At 41.2% G+C, this 16,894-nt stretch overlaps 1 protein-coding gene across 1 annotated transcript; it reads left to right on the plus strand.

The window, feature by feature from the left end:
* The first annotated feature begins 43 nt into the window (after positions 1 to 43).
* ctsba (cathepsin Ba) lies at positions 44 to 15,681 on the plus strand. Its single transcript, XM_079497000.1, has 11 exons — positions 44 to 233; positions 4,953 to 5,083; positions 6,462 to 6,547; positions 7,208 to 7,322; positions 8,883 to 8,998; positions 9,705 to 9,790; positions 10,433 to 10,579; positions 12,241 to 12,357; positions 13,944 to 14,072; positions 14,553 to 14,629; positions 14,910 to 15,681. Exons 1-10 carry the CDS (start codon positions 83 to 85, stop codon positions 14,624 to 14,626), a joined length of 1,152 nt encoding a protein of 383 aa, XP_079353126.1. The 5' UTR covers positions 44 to 82; the 3' UTR covers positions 14,627 to 14,629; positions 14,910 to 15,681.
* The last annotated feature ends 1,213 nt before the right edge of the window (positions 15,682 to 16,894 follow it).

Here is a 16,894-nt window from a genome sequence, read left to right on the forward strand (position 1 = left end):
ATTGTTCTCTTGGTGCTGATCAGGTGCTGATTCATATCAGCGTCGTGTCGTCATCGCATGTGACCAGGTCACGTGGTGGTGTATGTTGGTTTCAGAATCAGGTCACGTGGTTGCAGGGAATAAACTCAGAAGTGAATGTTGTTTGATTTCAGTTTGTTTGGAAGCCTCGTCGCTGAACACAACTTCAACTTCAAAGCAACAACTGATCACAAAGAAAGAAAGGGCTACAGGAGGTAACGTTCACATTATCTTGTCCAGGCAGCGTTACTTACTTGACTTGTCCTGGTTTATAGTGTTAAATGTGCTCCGATGTCCGATCTATTTCTATGACTTAGTGCTGAGGGAACATATTGGGGCTATGACTTAGCATACTTAATGATATAAAGACAAAAAATAACAATACTCACGTACTTAAATATACACGTGATTTTCTGCGTTTCACCAAAGGTCATTGTTTGAAGTGTTCGTGTTCTGGTGCCAGGCTAGTTCATTTAGCAGTTTGAAACATACTTGTGTCTGTCTCTCTGTCTGGCCTATGTTTGATTTGTGTAAACACTTGACGAGATTTGTGTTTACCTACCGTCGGTGCTACCAGAGTATATATATTAATATTAGCTCTGGTCCATTAGAGCTATGGACCAGAGCTAATATTAATATATACTCTTACTCCTAAGGTGTTACCCTGTTACATTTAAAGGAAGGAGTCACACACAATGAAGGCTGTGTCATTACACAATTACCTCGTCTCAGTCTTTGGTAAGGCTAATTTAAAAGCTTTAAATTAAAAGGAACCTATTGTTAGACAACACCCTCGCTACAATTTGCTACAATCTCAGACAGAGCCAGACGTTTCAAAACCAGAAAGTGAAAGCCAAGGTGCATAATATAATAGGCGGCTGCTGCGAATGAAACCTTGGCTCACTCCATTACTTTGAAAATTGGATCTATAGATTTCATTGGCATGATGATGAATGAACATCAGAAGATCTTAATCGGTGGTAATTTCCACACTGTTCCTCACTATGCATAGGTGAGCCGAGCCACTGATGACTATCTGGCATATTATATACATGCAACAGTATCATTCATAATGTAGAGACACCCAATCCTGTTGATTTTACTACAAGAGAAGAGAGGTCTACGAAATGGTGCTATAAAATGCCTAAATTGTACAAATGGTAAATGGAAAACCATTCTTGCTATTTGTTATAATGACCCTAAATGTATAGTTTCCTCCGACATAATGTGGTGGTGTTGCACTCTATAAAATGTCATCCTTTGAAATATGTTATAATAACTTGACACCCCAGAGGACTTAAATTCAGACTCTTTGCTGTAGTAATGGAACTGTCACAGAGGACACATAGGACAGTGCTCAGAACAAAGCACCATATGTAGGCGTACATGTAGGTTAATACTGTCTGACTCATATATACAGGCTCACTCACAGTTATGACTGTAACCGTACCCGCTCATTGTGGTAACCTGCAGCTCTCTGATTAATGCAACTTGAGCACCACAGAAGTCAGTTTCCTGGAACGCGATGAACTGTATTTTCAAGCCTATACAAATAGTATCACGTGACGTTACCAATTTGTATATTATTTAATATTGTGGACACCACAAAGAGGAGGTGCTGCACGCAACATTGTTGTGACATTTTGCACAATTTGCAGTCTTTTGCAGTTTACGGTATTTGCCTTTTATACTGTGGTGGCTGGACATGATTGTGTGGTGGCCACCATGCATATAAATAACCGTGGACCCATGTCTCACTTCCCTGTTCTATGCCTGTGGCGGAGTCTTTCCCTACTCTCTCTTCCTTTTACGACCACCCACCCACCCCCCCCCCCCCCCCAATCAGTCAACATGCTGATTCATTGAACCCACAGATTGGAAATATTTGAAATGACACGATTTGTTTCACTGACATTAACTTTACCCATAGTCTATACTCTATAGAATGAATCATACGCTACAACCTGTGGAGGGAGAGAGTGTGGGACTGTGACTCGCTGTGTGGCATTGTTGGAAACGGAACATGTTGTTGTTAAATCAGTTCAAATGACAAAGCAGCACTTCCCGTTAAGAGTATCTGTCACCTGTCATCATACATACAGCATATCTCTCAGTCAGGAAGAGATTCGGTAAACACATTATGATTTCATACATAGCCCGAGAGCTGTGATTGGCTAGCCTGGGACACAACCAGCCTCTGTTGTGCTGGGAGCTTTTAGCAAATCATATTTCAAATTCTTATCCAATCTTATCTTTTTTCTGTTGCTGTGAATACCTTATGTTCTGCAATATGATCTATCTGTTTTTTTCTTGTGCACTGACTTGTGCACTCATACAGTCTACTAGTGAAAACCATCAATTTACACTCAATTAAATAATTTAATATCTCAGCTTGTCCAGCCCAGTTTTGTGTGTGATGCATGCCAATGATGCCATTATATGCTAATGTCTTGAGTTCATTAATAGTTTTGTTGTTTTAGTTTGTTTTGCATTTGACTTATTATATATTTTTTTAAATTTATATCCCACGATTTTGTAACCCATTTTTCACCCCTGTGTCAATTATCTAATGTGATCCTGGGCTCTACACACCCTCTGCCAACCTGGGGAGAGCAACGGACTTGAACTCATGCTTCCTTCATGCCTGAGTGTCCAAGTTGCTCCTTTACACCTGACGGGGGAGTTTCCCTGGTTGGACGTAGCGCGTGGAAGGAACACATTATAGAGCGTCGCAGTCCCGCCCCCTACCATGGACCAGGAAATGAATCCCAATGCATTTTAACCATAGACATTTCAAAAAGTATTTATTTAAGAATCATTTCCTGGGCCATGGTAGGGGGCGGGACTGCAACGCTCTATTCCAACCAGTTCCTTTCCCCTCCATCAGGCGCCCCGGCTGGCCAGGGAGAGGCGGTATTAGAGACCAGGATTACTGCATGTTTTTTGTGAGGGGACGTAACCAAAGTAAAACTATGCGTAAACCTAACCTTTATCCTAATCTTTTCTTATTTTGTACGATATTTTTGGGGCTTTTCTGCCTTTATTGATAGTGAACAGTAGACTGACAGGAAATGGGGCGTGACCCGCAGCAACAGTCGCAGGCACCGCTACACTAGCTGCCTGGGCCCTTATTCCTAATCTTAACCTCAGTAAAACTATGCCTAAAGTTAAACCTAACCTTATTCCTAACTTTAACCTCTGTAAAACTAACGCATGAATGCAAGAACCGCTGGGGGCGAGTGGTCCGCGAGAAGAAAATGGAGGGCGGGTCTTCCTCTGTACTTACAGTCTTTACAGGAGTTGAAACAAGGACATGAGTCAACTCATGACAGGTCCCAACAGGAGTCTCTCAACTAACCATCAAGAGTACTAGCTAAACATCCTGTCCTAGAGGTCTTTATTATGAAAGAAATTGTTGAGCTTCCATTGATTGCCACAGTCAGTGTTAACTTACCATGGAACTTGGTTATAACTTGTGCATTTCAGCTCAATAGGTAATTGTTGATATTTTGCTTGTTTTAAATGTCTGTAATCTTGATGAAATTGGAATGAGGGAAACCTCACCTGTCTTTTTGAGAATCAATAAATCAAGGTCCTGAAAGGAAAATAAATGTGTTTTGTTGAAATACAAGGCATTGTTGTTTTCCTTCTTTTGCAAGCCCCTTTGCAACAACATGGCTAGTATCTACAGCGTGACATTCTGTTTTTCGGATGAGAACACCAGTTTGAGATACGAATACAGTGGTGTTTACACAGGGATTTGTTTGGTCTGTACTCTGGCTGCACTTATGTGACCTCTTTATCAGGTCTACACCCAAATGCTGCCATTGTATAGGCTCCATGAGGACTTGAGTTGATAAGCCTGGATGGATGTAGGAATGTAGGCTAAGCCTGGCTGGCTCTGGTATTGATAAGGGCTCGGCCTGCAGTGCCACCGAAACCGACATTAATGAATGTAGTTTTTGTTTGTGGATTATTTCGTCCAAATACATATTCATTCACATTTGTGACAGCGTTTCACAGTACTTTCAGACTCGATGCTATTTGATTATTTTGTCCCACTACCAGAGAGAAAGAATCTACCTGAGCAAGAATCAATTAACCACACATTTTGATTCTTTGTTACTTAGGATAACCAAATGTTAATTTGATCTATTGTGCCTTTTTTATTTTAATAATTGTGTTCAGTATGATTTACATTATGATTTCGGTTGAAGGAGTTGGTTTAACCCATTTAGGCCGGACGTCAAACAAAAAAAAAAGAATATATGTTCAAAGATTTGTGCCGCATTTTCATGATATTTTTCAAAAATAGCAGACCTACAAGCTTGTAGCGTGCCACTCGGTGGTGCGCTATGAGCTTGTAGATCTGCTATTTTTCAATAGCTAAAGTATAACAGTTAAAACACCAAAAGGGGTTCCCGCCCAAAATGGGTTTAAGTAATTTGAGTGGGTCTGCACAACCAGGCACGTGAATTTTGGCATGTGTAGCAAGCTGTTCACCTGTTATCACTGAGTGACTGTGGCCTCTTAGTTCTGTTGTGTAAACCAGAGAGAGAGGGAGAGAGAGAGAGACTGAATAGCGTGCGTGTGGCTTGTTACCGCAGGCAATGTCTTTCTTATCACATGACACAACTGGGTTATGCGTGAGCGTGATTAGAGAACCTGTTATTTTGTGATAGCGTCACACAGCGGGTTGGTTTTCACAGTGTGAATGTGCAGAAGTCTCTCGTTCTTGTCATCTATCTTTGGAATTATCTTTAAAATAACCAATTTATTTTCTTTGTGGTAATAGCGTGTTATGTAATTATGCTATGTATGTTTATTAAATTAAAGGTTAACCCCTGATGAATCGTATTTTTGAATGTTTTAAAAGTTAATTTTTTTTTAACTAAAGTGCGTGGTAAATAAGAAATGATCTCTTTCTCTCTTAGGCATAATAATGTGGCATGCAGCCCTCTTGTTGTTGGCTGGCAGCTTGTCAATCAGCCTGGCCAGACCACACCTCCAGCCACTGTCCGGTGAGATGGTCAACTACATTAATAAAGTCAACACTACCTGGAAGGTGAGCTGAATTTTGACACATACTTTTCTCTCACATAATATCAACAAGTCGGCATGAAAAAGAAGAAAAAACACACTTTTGTGCGAAGTGAGGCCGCCTTGTCTCAGTCTTTTGCTGCCACATGATGTCATGGGGGGCATGAATAGGACATTACGGGCAGTATTATGCGTGTCTGAAGTACCAGGTCTTATTACTTAAAGGGGCATTCCACTCATTTTCAACATTTTACTATGTCATTAATATACCATAGAGCTGTTGTGTGGAAATAATAAAAAAGTCCCCCCCATTCTGTGTTTCCTTGAACTAGATCTGAAAAAAAGCATTAACATGGTGAAACACATCTTGATGATGTCATCAAGATGTGTTTCACCATGATAATGATTTTTTTCATACTTACAGTTCTAGGAAACACAGAATGGGGGGGACTTTTTAATTATTTCCACACAACAGCTCTATGGTATATTAATGACATAGTAAAATGTTGAAAATGGGTGGAATGCCCCTTTAAGTTAAGTCATAAGACCTGGTACTTAAGACACGCATAATACTGCCCAAAAAGTCCATAGACTTCTTCCTTCCTTCTCTTTCTTTCCCAAATGACGTCACGGGGGGCACACACAAAGCCAGGCGTTAGGAGAGGCTAGTCTGGTGCCCCTCAAAATGTATAATAGATATTTTATAATCAACTAAATTGATGAATCGTATTAAACATTTAAAACTATTTGACTTGCTTTGTTGTACAATGCGGCGGTGTACAAAAATTGTGAAAATGGTATATCTACAAGCTCACAACGTATCGCAACGCATTGTAGCTGTATGGCAAAAGTTTTAAATCGTAATATTGATTTGAACACCAAGCCGAACTCAAGAAATTGAAATGATCTGAACAGTCCTAGTCCTAGTCAGTGCATTTGGACTCGACTAAAACTAACCCATTTGTTTGTTCATTTGGTGCGGTCCAAACATGAATTTTAAGAAGATCAGAAATGGCTTGCTTCAATGATTTTTGTGGATTCTCTAAAATTCACTGACTTCGGTACCGATCGGTGTGTGCAGCTTCTTGAAAACACATTTTGACCTGAGATCAGATTCTAAAAATGTCTTCTACATCCTGACAGTTTTCTGAAAAAGCTATGTTTCTATGTCAGTCGTTCTTCGATTTTTCAAAAATAGCAGACCTACAAGCTCGTAGCGCGCCACTCGGTGGCGCGCTACGAGCTTGTAGATCTGCTATTTTTCAATAGCTAAAGCATAACATAATGCTAACACCAAAAGGGGTTCCCGCCCAAAATGGGTTAAAAACCCATTTTGATGAATCTACTGTTGTTCCTAGACTTTTATGTCATCAGCTTGAACAGTATGTTCTCAATCTCTATAGGCCGGCCACAACTTCCGCCACACGGACTACGGCTATGTGAAGAAACTCTGTGGAGCGCTGCTCAATGGACCAAAGCTGCCCATCCTGTGAGTCTTGCATCATTTTTCTATACAGGTCACAGGATATTGAGTGTGTCTGTAAGTGCAGTATATTTGTGTCTATAGATATGTATGTTTGTGTGGTGTGTGTGTATAGTACAGTATGTCTATAGGGGTGAAGTGGTGTGTGGTGTAGGTGTGTGTGTGTGTGTGTGTGTGTGTGTGTGTGTATGATGGCGTGTGAGTGGGTGTGCAACTGTGGATCACACGGCTGAATGACTGGTGATTCCGCTTGTGCTTGTGCATAGTACTGTCTATTGTCTAACCCATTTTGACCTGAGATCAGATTCTAAAAATGTCTTCTACATCCTGACAGTTTTCTGAAAAAGCTATGTTTCTATGTCAGTGGTTCTTAGATTTTTCAAAAATAGCAGATCTACAAGCTATGAGCTTGTAGATCTGCTATTTTTCAATAGCTAAAGCATAACATAATGCTAACACCAAAAGGGGTTCCCGCCCAAAATGGGCTAATAGACGATGAAAGGAAAGTGAATGTCGTGTTCTGTTGCATGCGGTCCAGAATTGACGCACAGCAGACTATCCACGTGGGTCCTCCTGGATCACAGAGACATTTGAATCAATTCTAGTCTATAATCCCATGTCATCTGAAATGTGTGTTGTGCGGTTTTTTTTGCCGCTTGTGTTTAGGGTTCAATATGCTGGCGACATGAAGCTGCCTAAGAACTTTGACCCCAGAGAACACTGGCCCAACTGTCCCACTCTGAAGGAGATCAGAGATCAGGGTGCATGTGGCTCCTGCTGGGTGAGAAACGAACAACAACTGTTATTTCATCATGAAGACAGAGATTAGGTGAACTAAACACTAAACATGCCGTGGTTGTATACATCAGTGCTTCTCAACCAGTGGTCCGGGGACCACCAGTGGTCCTTGAGGACGTTCCAGGTGGTCCCCAGTCAAATGATGGAGAGTTGGTAACCACAATGGACCCTTATTAGATATTTAACCCTTTTAGGCCTGACCTCAAAATTCAAAAAATAAATCTTCTAAATCCTCCAGTTTTCTGAAATAAATATTTTCACGATTTTTCAAAAATAGCAGACCTACAAGCTCGTAGCGCGCCACTCGGTGGCGCGCTATGAGCTTGTAGGTCTGCTATTTTTCAATAGCTAAATTACAACATAATGTTTAAAACACTAAAAGGGGGTTCCCACCCAAAATGGGTTAACTCTTGAGAATGTAGAAGAATTGTTGTTTTGCTCAACGTTTGCCTGTTACTGTATCTCTCCTAACAAAATGTTATCCGATAACAAAATCTTCAAAGTTTTGGGTCTGAGAGGATAAATGTCATCAAATGGTGGTCCGTGGCTCAAATTCCGACTAAATAATGGGCCTTGAAACGGAAAAAGGGTGAAAACCACTGGTATACAAATGCATGGTAAAAAAGGCCTCTGCCCGTGGGCCCTGCATAGGCTCCATATATGGAGCTGGCCTGTTCTGACATCACAACACTGTTCTGACATCACAAACAACCATATTTGGGCATGCCAGACACATAACTCCATATATAGGAATAAAGGGACACAGAGAGATACAGAAATATCCATATATGGGCATAAAAGGGACACAGACAGATGGGTGGAGTGGGTACTCTGACACGGGTACACAACGGGTATTGCATAGCCGGGTGGGGCATGGATCTCCAACTTCCATCGTTACCGACTCGGTGCTCTACAGCCGGGCACCGCTCTAGTGGTGTGGTCACTCATTTTTTGTGGCTTTCGCCTTTATTTTATTTTTTTTATGGAGGGACAGACAGTAGGCTGACAGGAAATTGGGGGGATGACATGCAGTAAAGGCCGTCGGGATCGGGAGTCGAACCCGCGGCACACTGCCAGACTGGATTACCAGCCAAGGTGCCTGGACCGCTGAGCCACAGGCCTACTTGAAGCTTTTTTTTTTAAATCACTGCCTGGGCGTTGTCTTACTGTCGCTGTGATGGTTGCTGTGCCTGGGTGTTGTCTAAGGCTTCACTCACACTGTCACAACAGAATGTTGTATAGCTGATGCATGAGACTTGTTGACTGTTGCAAGCTCGCAATTCATTTCCAATGGGAGTCACGTGGTTTGAAGAGACAAACGTGTTCTATGAGGGGGAGGGGGGCAGTCGAAACACATACAACATACATACATCAGCTTGTAGGCAAAAATGTTGTATCAAACCATGTGACTTCCATTGGAAATGCATTGGGGCGGCCATGACACTTACAACTTGCTTACATCTACCATGCAACATTGTTGTATGCTAGATGTATAGGTGTGAGTGAAGCCTTACTGTCTCTGTGATGGTTGCTGTGCCTACAGGCGTTCGGTGCTGCAGAAGCCATATCAGACCGTGTGTGTATCCATAGCAACAGCAAGGTCAGTGTGGAGATCTCCTCACAGGACCTCCTTACCTGCTGCAGCGAGTGTGGTATGGGGTAAGGACAAAGTGTGTGTGTGTGTGTGTGTGTGTGTGTGTGTGTGTGTGTGTGTGTGTGTGTGTGTGTGTGTGTGCGTGTGCGTGCGTGCGTGCGTGCGTGCGTGCTGCTTTTACTGTCTTCCAAAGTTCAACTGTCCCCACCATCAGATAAATACAATTTAGGCATTTAGCAGACGCTCTTAATCCAGAGCGACATTAAGCAAGAACAAAAAGCATGGCAATACATAAAAAGTAGCTATCATGAAACATGCGTAATGAAACTATACATGTAAACTATACATACTATACATGTATACTATAAAGTGCTATGACTACATCAAATTCAATTCTAGTGCTGTCTACTCTACGTAACATGCTTTAAGTCTGTATAAAATGCTATCTAAGTCTACATAAAGTGCTAAAGTGATAAAACATGTTAGCAGTGAACTGACAATTTGGCGAACCCTTGTATCTCTCTATTTTAAGTTACTTTTAATGTTTTTTTTTTGTTTTGTTTTTTTCTTTCTTTGTATCTTTGAAAGTGTCGTCATTTTCTTTGTCAAGGACGTTTTTCTGGGGCATTTTTGTAGGACAGCTTGGTGCGACAAGCCCTATTCATTGCCACTGATGATATAACACAATATAAAATGAACAATCATATCGCCCAACCGTAAAGCTAAGAGTTGGGAGTTTATGGTGGTTACAGTTACCATTTCTGTGTGTAGGTGTAATGGTGGTTATCCTGCCGCTGCGTGGGATTTCTGGACCAGCGAAGGACTGGTATCTGGTGGGCTTTTCAACTCTCATATTGGTAAGTGCCCTTGGCCCATTCTGTACGAGAACCCCTTTTGGCATTATGTTATACTTTAGCTATTGAAAAATAGCAGATCTACAAGCTCATAGCGAGGCACCGAGTGCCGCGATACGAGCTTGTAGATCTGCTATTTTTTTTTTTAATCGTGAAAATGTGGCACAAATCTTTGAATACTGTATTTCAGAGCAAACTTTTTTAACTCGCATCTTTGCTTCTGGGGGGGTCCCTGGAACTACATATTTTCAGATGGGGGGTCGGTGGCCAATTACATATATTTTTGGGCGTCCTTGACATGAAAATGTTTGAGAACCACTGACATAGAAACATTTCGTTTTTCAAGAAAACTGTCAGGATTTAGAAGACATTTGTAGAATCGTCCTCAGGTCTAAATGGGTTAAAAGAGAAATGCCTGCGTTGTCCTGGCTAAACAGCTGTTTCTTTGCACGAGAATGCATAAATATTGCAATGATAGTTGTAGTTTTTGGACTTTTTTTAAATGATTCATGACTTTTACATTTATTTGTTACACACACACACACACGCACGCACGCACGCACGCACGCACGCACGCACGCACGCACACACACACACACACACAGTATTGGTAAAGCACAGTGTATGTTCCTGGTGTTTCTCCAGGTTGCAGGCCCTACACCTTAGCTCCCTGTGAGCATCACGTCAATGGCACCAGACCTCCCTGTTCTGGAGAAGAAGGTGACACCCCCAAGTGTGTCAGCCAATGTGATGCCGGATACACACCTGATTACCAACAGGACAAGAACTTTGGTAAGGCATCGAAGACATGCTCGCATGCGTCATTTCTGTATTGTATTCTTTGTTAGCAGCCACTAAAATATTTTAACAATACTGTCTGCAATTCCGTCCACCAGAGTGTGTTGAAACTAGAAAAAGTGTGGTTGCCGCAGTCGCTTACATGGGCCCCTCCCACTAATGTTGCTAGCCAATTACAATGTCGCGTCGACCTTGTGATCATACGTAAGTAATTCGGAGGGGATTTATCCCCCAAAAATCATGTTTTTGCACCATACGGTTACATTTTTGGCATTTGCGGCACGTGAGATTTGTGAGATTTGGACAAAATCTGTAGGAGGAGGAGCAAAAAGTGTGTTTTGGAGAAAATTCTAATTTTGCAGGATTTCTTTCCCGGTTGAAAATGGGCGTGGCCTATATGTGGAAATGCATCATGACCCAAGGAATCCATGGAAACATTTTGATTTTACGACTTACGGTTCAAGAGTTATAGGGAAAAACGCAAAATCATTTTTCTGCAAGAAACGGTTACATTTTTCACATTTGCGGCGCCCCCTATGGATGAAAATGGAATCGCTTTTGGCTTTTGGTTGATTAAACTACCCACGACATCTGGACATTCCGTTCGTGATTTTAGGCATTTTTTGTAAAATAGGCCCCTCCCACTAACTTCGGACGACGATTAAGGCCGAACGATACGGACAAAAAATCTGAAAAAAATTGAAACGCAGTCCGATAGGTCCAGAGATCATGTGTACCGATTTCTGTGAGATTCGGAAAAAATCTGTAGAATCAGAAAATAAAAGTGTGTTTTGAAGAAAATTCAAAATGGCGGAAAATCTATCCTGATGCAAATGGGCGTGGCCTATATGGGGAGATGCGTCATGACCCAAGGAATCCAGGGCAAAAACTGTGGGAGGAGTAGTGTGCCAAAGTATCCAAATGTACAATAACAATAGTCTGGTTGCCCTGTTAGGGCAACCACACTAATAACCAAATGCTCAAATGTGTACATCTCGGTTATCAAGTTGTCTTGACCTTATAGGTCAGATGGTACAGAAACCCAGTCTTGACATTAAACAAATTCTCTCACCTGTTGACTTACGAAATCCGTTTCAGTGTACCAATTCCATGGGGCGCTACAGTATGCTTGTACAGTGCACTGTATGTCATCACTGGCAGGGACTTTTCCATAAGCTAGACTCGAGCTACAAACCCTCCAGTCAACAGCAAGTTACCGTGAAAGTCGAACACACACCGACCTGTAAAGAATCCATTTCAAGTGATGAATGAATATAGTGGTATGCCGCTTACATTTACCCACTGAATATAATGTGTGCGCACTGCATACAGTTGTACATAAATGAAATGATTACTATATTTACCCAGGGTATCTGGGCTAAGCTCAAGAACTTGTTTCCAGCCAGGCCCTGCTCATAGAACATTTCATCGTAGTGGTTCAATGCCTTGTTCAAGGGCACTTCAGCGGTTGAATTTTAACGTGTCGGACCGCTGATTCGAACTGGCGACCTTCCGGTATCAAGACCGCTCCGCAATCCGTTCGGCCACCGCTGCCACCACCAATATGTAGACGGCCTAACCCTGTGATCAGTTGTGTATAGCTGTGTCTATACGGTGCACAGTACAGCAGACTAACACTGGTATGTGTGCCGCAGGTAAAACGTCTTACACAGTTCTGTCAGAAGAGCATCAGATCAAGAGCGAGCTCTACAAGAACGGCCCAGCGGAAGCTGCCTTTACTGTCTATGAAGACTTCCCGCTTTACAAGTCTGGTGAGAAGTGCACACTTATGCAAGCTCACACATAATAAACACCAGAGAAGATCCATCTCTTCAGACACTTGGGGACATATCTCTAAACTTCATTTTTTTTTTTTTTTATATTTCAAATAGCCAATCTACAAGCTCACAACGTGTCGATGTAGATTGGCTAGTTGATTTTTTTTTTTTAATAGGGCCCCTACTCTTTTATTGTGTCAGCATTTCTTGCTGGTTGATTATCTAAATAGTCAACAAGTAGGAACTTCAAACAAATCTGTCTAAAATGACTAAACTATATCTATTCCCGCTGTCTGAGTCGGGCACCTCAGACCCATTTTCTACATAGCCAAAGCCAGAGAGTAAATGAGTCATCCGCGAGGGTGCTGTGTTTTACTTTTTTCATATTCTTTTTCAAGTGCATTTCAAGTGAAATACCCCTTTTGGTGTTAGCATCATGTCATGCTTTAGCTATTGAAAAATAGCAGATCTACAAGCTCATAGCGCGCCACTCGGTGGCGCGCTACGAGCTTGTAGATCTGCTATTTTTGAAAAATCAAAGAACGACTGACATAGAAACATAGCTTTTTCAGAAAACTGTCAGGATGTAGAAGACATTTTTAGAATCTGATCTCAGGTCAAAATGGGTTAAAGACAAATTATAGTAAAACATGGAGTATAATATTCTGTATGCCGTCATACATACTGATCTCATATTGTATTGCATGTACTGTAATTATACTAGTCCGTCTAGTTTGCCCTATCCCAGTTTTATAAATAAAACTAGCCCAAAACTTAGAATGGAAGTTTGTAACATTTCATCAATACGTTTCACTTACACAGTATAGTAATATACATTGATGATACATGTGTTTGTTTATTTGATGCATATCAAGTGTGAAGACCTACAGAATATAGTTGTTAGCTGATCTTAAAGGAGCATTCAGTGATTTGGGTGATTTGGAAAACCACCCAGTCCGCCCCGGTAACAAAATGTGCACATGCACGCTCTACAGTGGGGGGAAGTGCAACAGGCCAACAGCATGTGCACCAAGGCCCGCCCCCACTCGATCATGATTGGAGGAAGTCCCCACTCATCCTGATTGGATGAAGGTTTTGCCACCCGCCACCAAAACTGAAACTAGGGTTTTTTGACCCCAGGGGCTCACTGGGGACAGGGAGGAACTCCTTATATGGTCAGCACACTCTATAGTAGGGAGGATTATCCAGAAAAAAAGAAAAAATAAGTGATATTTGAATTAAGTCAAATCACTGAATATACCTTTAAATAGCCTGGGCGAGACCGGTATACCGCCTGGTGAACTGTCCACCACACACAACTTGGTGGACAGGATCTACAACAGTGCACATTTCTCCCTAGGAGGCTGCAACCAAAACAATTCAACTCTTAGACCTTTACGGTCATGCAGTAAAAACAAAGACTGACTCCATCACCAAGGACCCTTCACAACCCCTTCACCAGTCCTTCCAGCTCCTCTCATCAGAAGAGAGAACGGCTTCAGAGCACTCGATAACTATTTTAGACGAGGCCAAATGGACCGTCTTCTTGCGTCATGTTTTGTGTGTGTTCTTGTGTCTAGGTGTGTATCAACATGTGTCCGGCTCTGCTTTGGGAGGTCACGCCATTAAGATCATGGGCTGGGGAGAGGAAGACGGCACCCCCTACTGGCTGTGTGCCAACTCATGGAACACTGACTGGGGCGACAACGGTGAGTTCATACACTATCCTTGTACTACGTATTTGTACAGTTTGAATACATTCATTCCCCAATCTGTAACCCTAACCTTAATTATCACTATGACATGCATGACGTTTACCTTAACGTAACCCAAATTCTATTCATTTTTGAGTGGTGTAAACCACTCCTACAACTGGCTTTGTTAGTATGTCTGTGCTCAAAAAATGAGCACGGTTGCTATGGTCACCCAGTTCACACGGGTGTGATTTCATTACGTCAGACCACAGCTGATCAGTCTATATAAGACCGTACACCACTCAGTTCACACGGGTGTGATTTTTTACCAACATTTTACTCAACACAAAGATAGGATTCCAATTGTACACTCAAACACATAGGGCTCTATGCTAAATATATTAAACGGGCGCATTTATTTACTCAAGCACAATAGCGTTGTATCATTATGTGTACAGTACTTGACATTAATGTAAATAATCTTCTCTTCCTCAGGGTTCTTTAAGATCTTGCGTGGGTCAGATCACTGTGGCATTGAGTCTGAGGTTGTGGCTGGAATTCCAAAGTAAAATGTAAGAAAATAATCTTATGGAAACTCTTGTGTACCTAAAGCCATGTGTACTAGCCTGTTTGGCCCAGATGGCTGTTAACAGCATACGGTCATTATCATCTGGCCACAAATTAAATCCATGCTTGTGAAGAACAGTGTTTTAGCTAGCTGAGGACTAATGATACTAGTGTGTGAAACCAGTAGTGCTGCTGGTCAAATTCCACTCCTCATTTGTTAAGAAGTGTAGAGAGGGACATAAAATCAGTACGTTTTGTTGACCTCTCTCTTTTTTTCTGGTTTAGGGACTTTGGGCCCCGGCTGTGGTGTCATGACATGACCAGTAGATGCCGACATTCTCCTTCCTCCCTGCACTAGAACCACTAAAAGGTTTCAGTCATGATGGTTTCAAGATTCATTCAAACATTTAATGTTCTTTACAAAGACCCCACAAGAGTCTGTTCATGTGGCTTTTATTTTTTAATGTAGTTTTTAGGTTTTTGAAGGTGGTTATTATTGATTTATGATGCGCAATTTGTGCAAAGTGCTACCTATCCACCACTTCTCAAATGAAAGTTTGGTACTCTAAATGGTAACAATCTTTGGACTGGTCTTAGTGCAGTCTAAAGGTGGTTGCACACTGGGCGTGTTTTTTTTGGAAAACCGACGGAAAATCTTCGTTTCTCAGGTGATTCTTGCAGACGACTGAACCACTGGTTTTAAGCTCTCCACATAAATTATGTAGCTGTTGCACTCATGCTGGATGATGTGATGTTTTGTATGAAAGGAAGTCGCTGTATTCAATTCGATTTGATTTTGAACTGTTTGGAATGTATATCAAAGTTTTCAGTTTTTCTAGCTTCATTACCCTTCTCCCTCCTTTATTTCAACAAAATGTGGGTCTTGTTTGTTTTGTTGTTTTTTACACATTGACTACTTGAGAGATGGATCACTTTCATTGTAGTCTGACTTTTAGTTTTTTAAAGCTTCTCTGCCTGACTTGATCAAAGTAAAGTATTGCCACAGTGACATAATGTTACAGTATATAAAATGGTAAATAAATGAGTAATATCTTAATAGTTGGTTTCCAATGTGCTGTTTTTGGTGCATCAGCATTTTCAGGCTTTGTTCAACTAGACTGATTTGTCTTTTCATGCCCAAGGAGATTTTCAATATGTGACTTAAGTTGAAGCTAGCCTCTTGTAACTTATTACCATAAGTTATTAAGTGTAAAAGCTCAAACAGTCTTGAGTTTAATGAATTATATCCCATTGCAGAAGCAGCTTAACAGACATGCAATGATACACACTGTGTACTTTAGTTTGTAAAATCCAAAAACAATTATTAAAGTACACAGCTCTGGATTCAAGTTGTTGCTATATTTTAAATTTAATTTAAGATTATTGTAATTAGTATGGGAGTTATTGAAGCTCCCATACTAACTTACTTTACAATGGAGAAGTGTTGTGTGCAATTTAGATGTTATATATTGCAATTCATTCTCTTGTCTGTATTGTATGTATATTGTACACAGCTGAGCAACAGCAAGCATATGGTTACATCATGGGTTAAATCCGGTTAAATCCATAGAGTATATAAGGTTAAATCGATCTCAAACTGACACTTCCGTCTTGTCAGCGTCAACAAACACTCCCCCTTCGTAGTAGAGCTAAAAAGACGCGCTCGTTTTGCCGACTGGCGCTTTCCACACGACCAGGTGACGTGACCAGTCATAGGTTGTGACCAGGCTTTTCTCTTGTGCTAATGTGTAGTAGGGGAAAAATAAAATTGCAAAATCATTCAACTTGGATCTATGATTTTTTGTGTGCGAGTGTTTGCTTTCCGAGGGGATCCACCCCTTTAACACTATGACGGGACAGCCCTGGGTATCAAAACGAATGTCTCACAACCCGGTTGGTCTGGGTCTATCCTGGGAGGTATCCGGAGAACTCGCCAGTTTTCCGACTCGCCGCGGTTTTAGTGTATTTTAGTTTTACTTCACCTTCATTTAAATTGCATTCAATTGAGAGATAGAGAGGATAGTTAGTTAGAGTTTTACACTAGATGAAGTAGGAATGCAAAAGTTTAAACACCAAAGTACCGAAACAATGTCGGCCTAATTAATTTATAAACAATATCCTGAAATTGAAACCAATTATCATTGGTATTCACATACTCAACTTTTTTTTATCATCATCTAGCTGACCATTTAATTGCATGAAATAATTTGATCACTTTGGAAATTATATCTGTGGGTTTGACATACACTGATGAAGACAGCATGTTAGCA

Source organism: Electrona antarctica, assembly GCF_951216825.1.
Source record: "Electrona antarctica genome assembly, chromosome: 3".
Classification (NCBI taxonomy): Eukaryota; Metazoa; Chordata; class Actinopteri; order Myctophiformes; family Myctophidae; genus Electrona; species Electrona antarctica.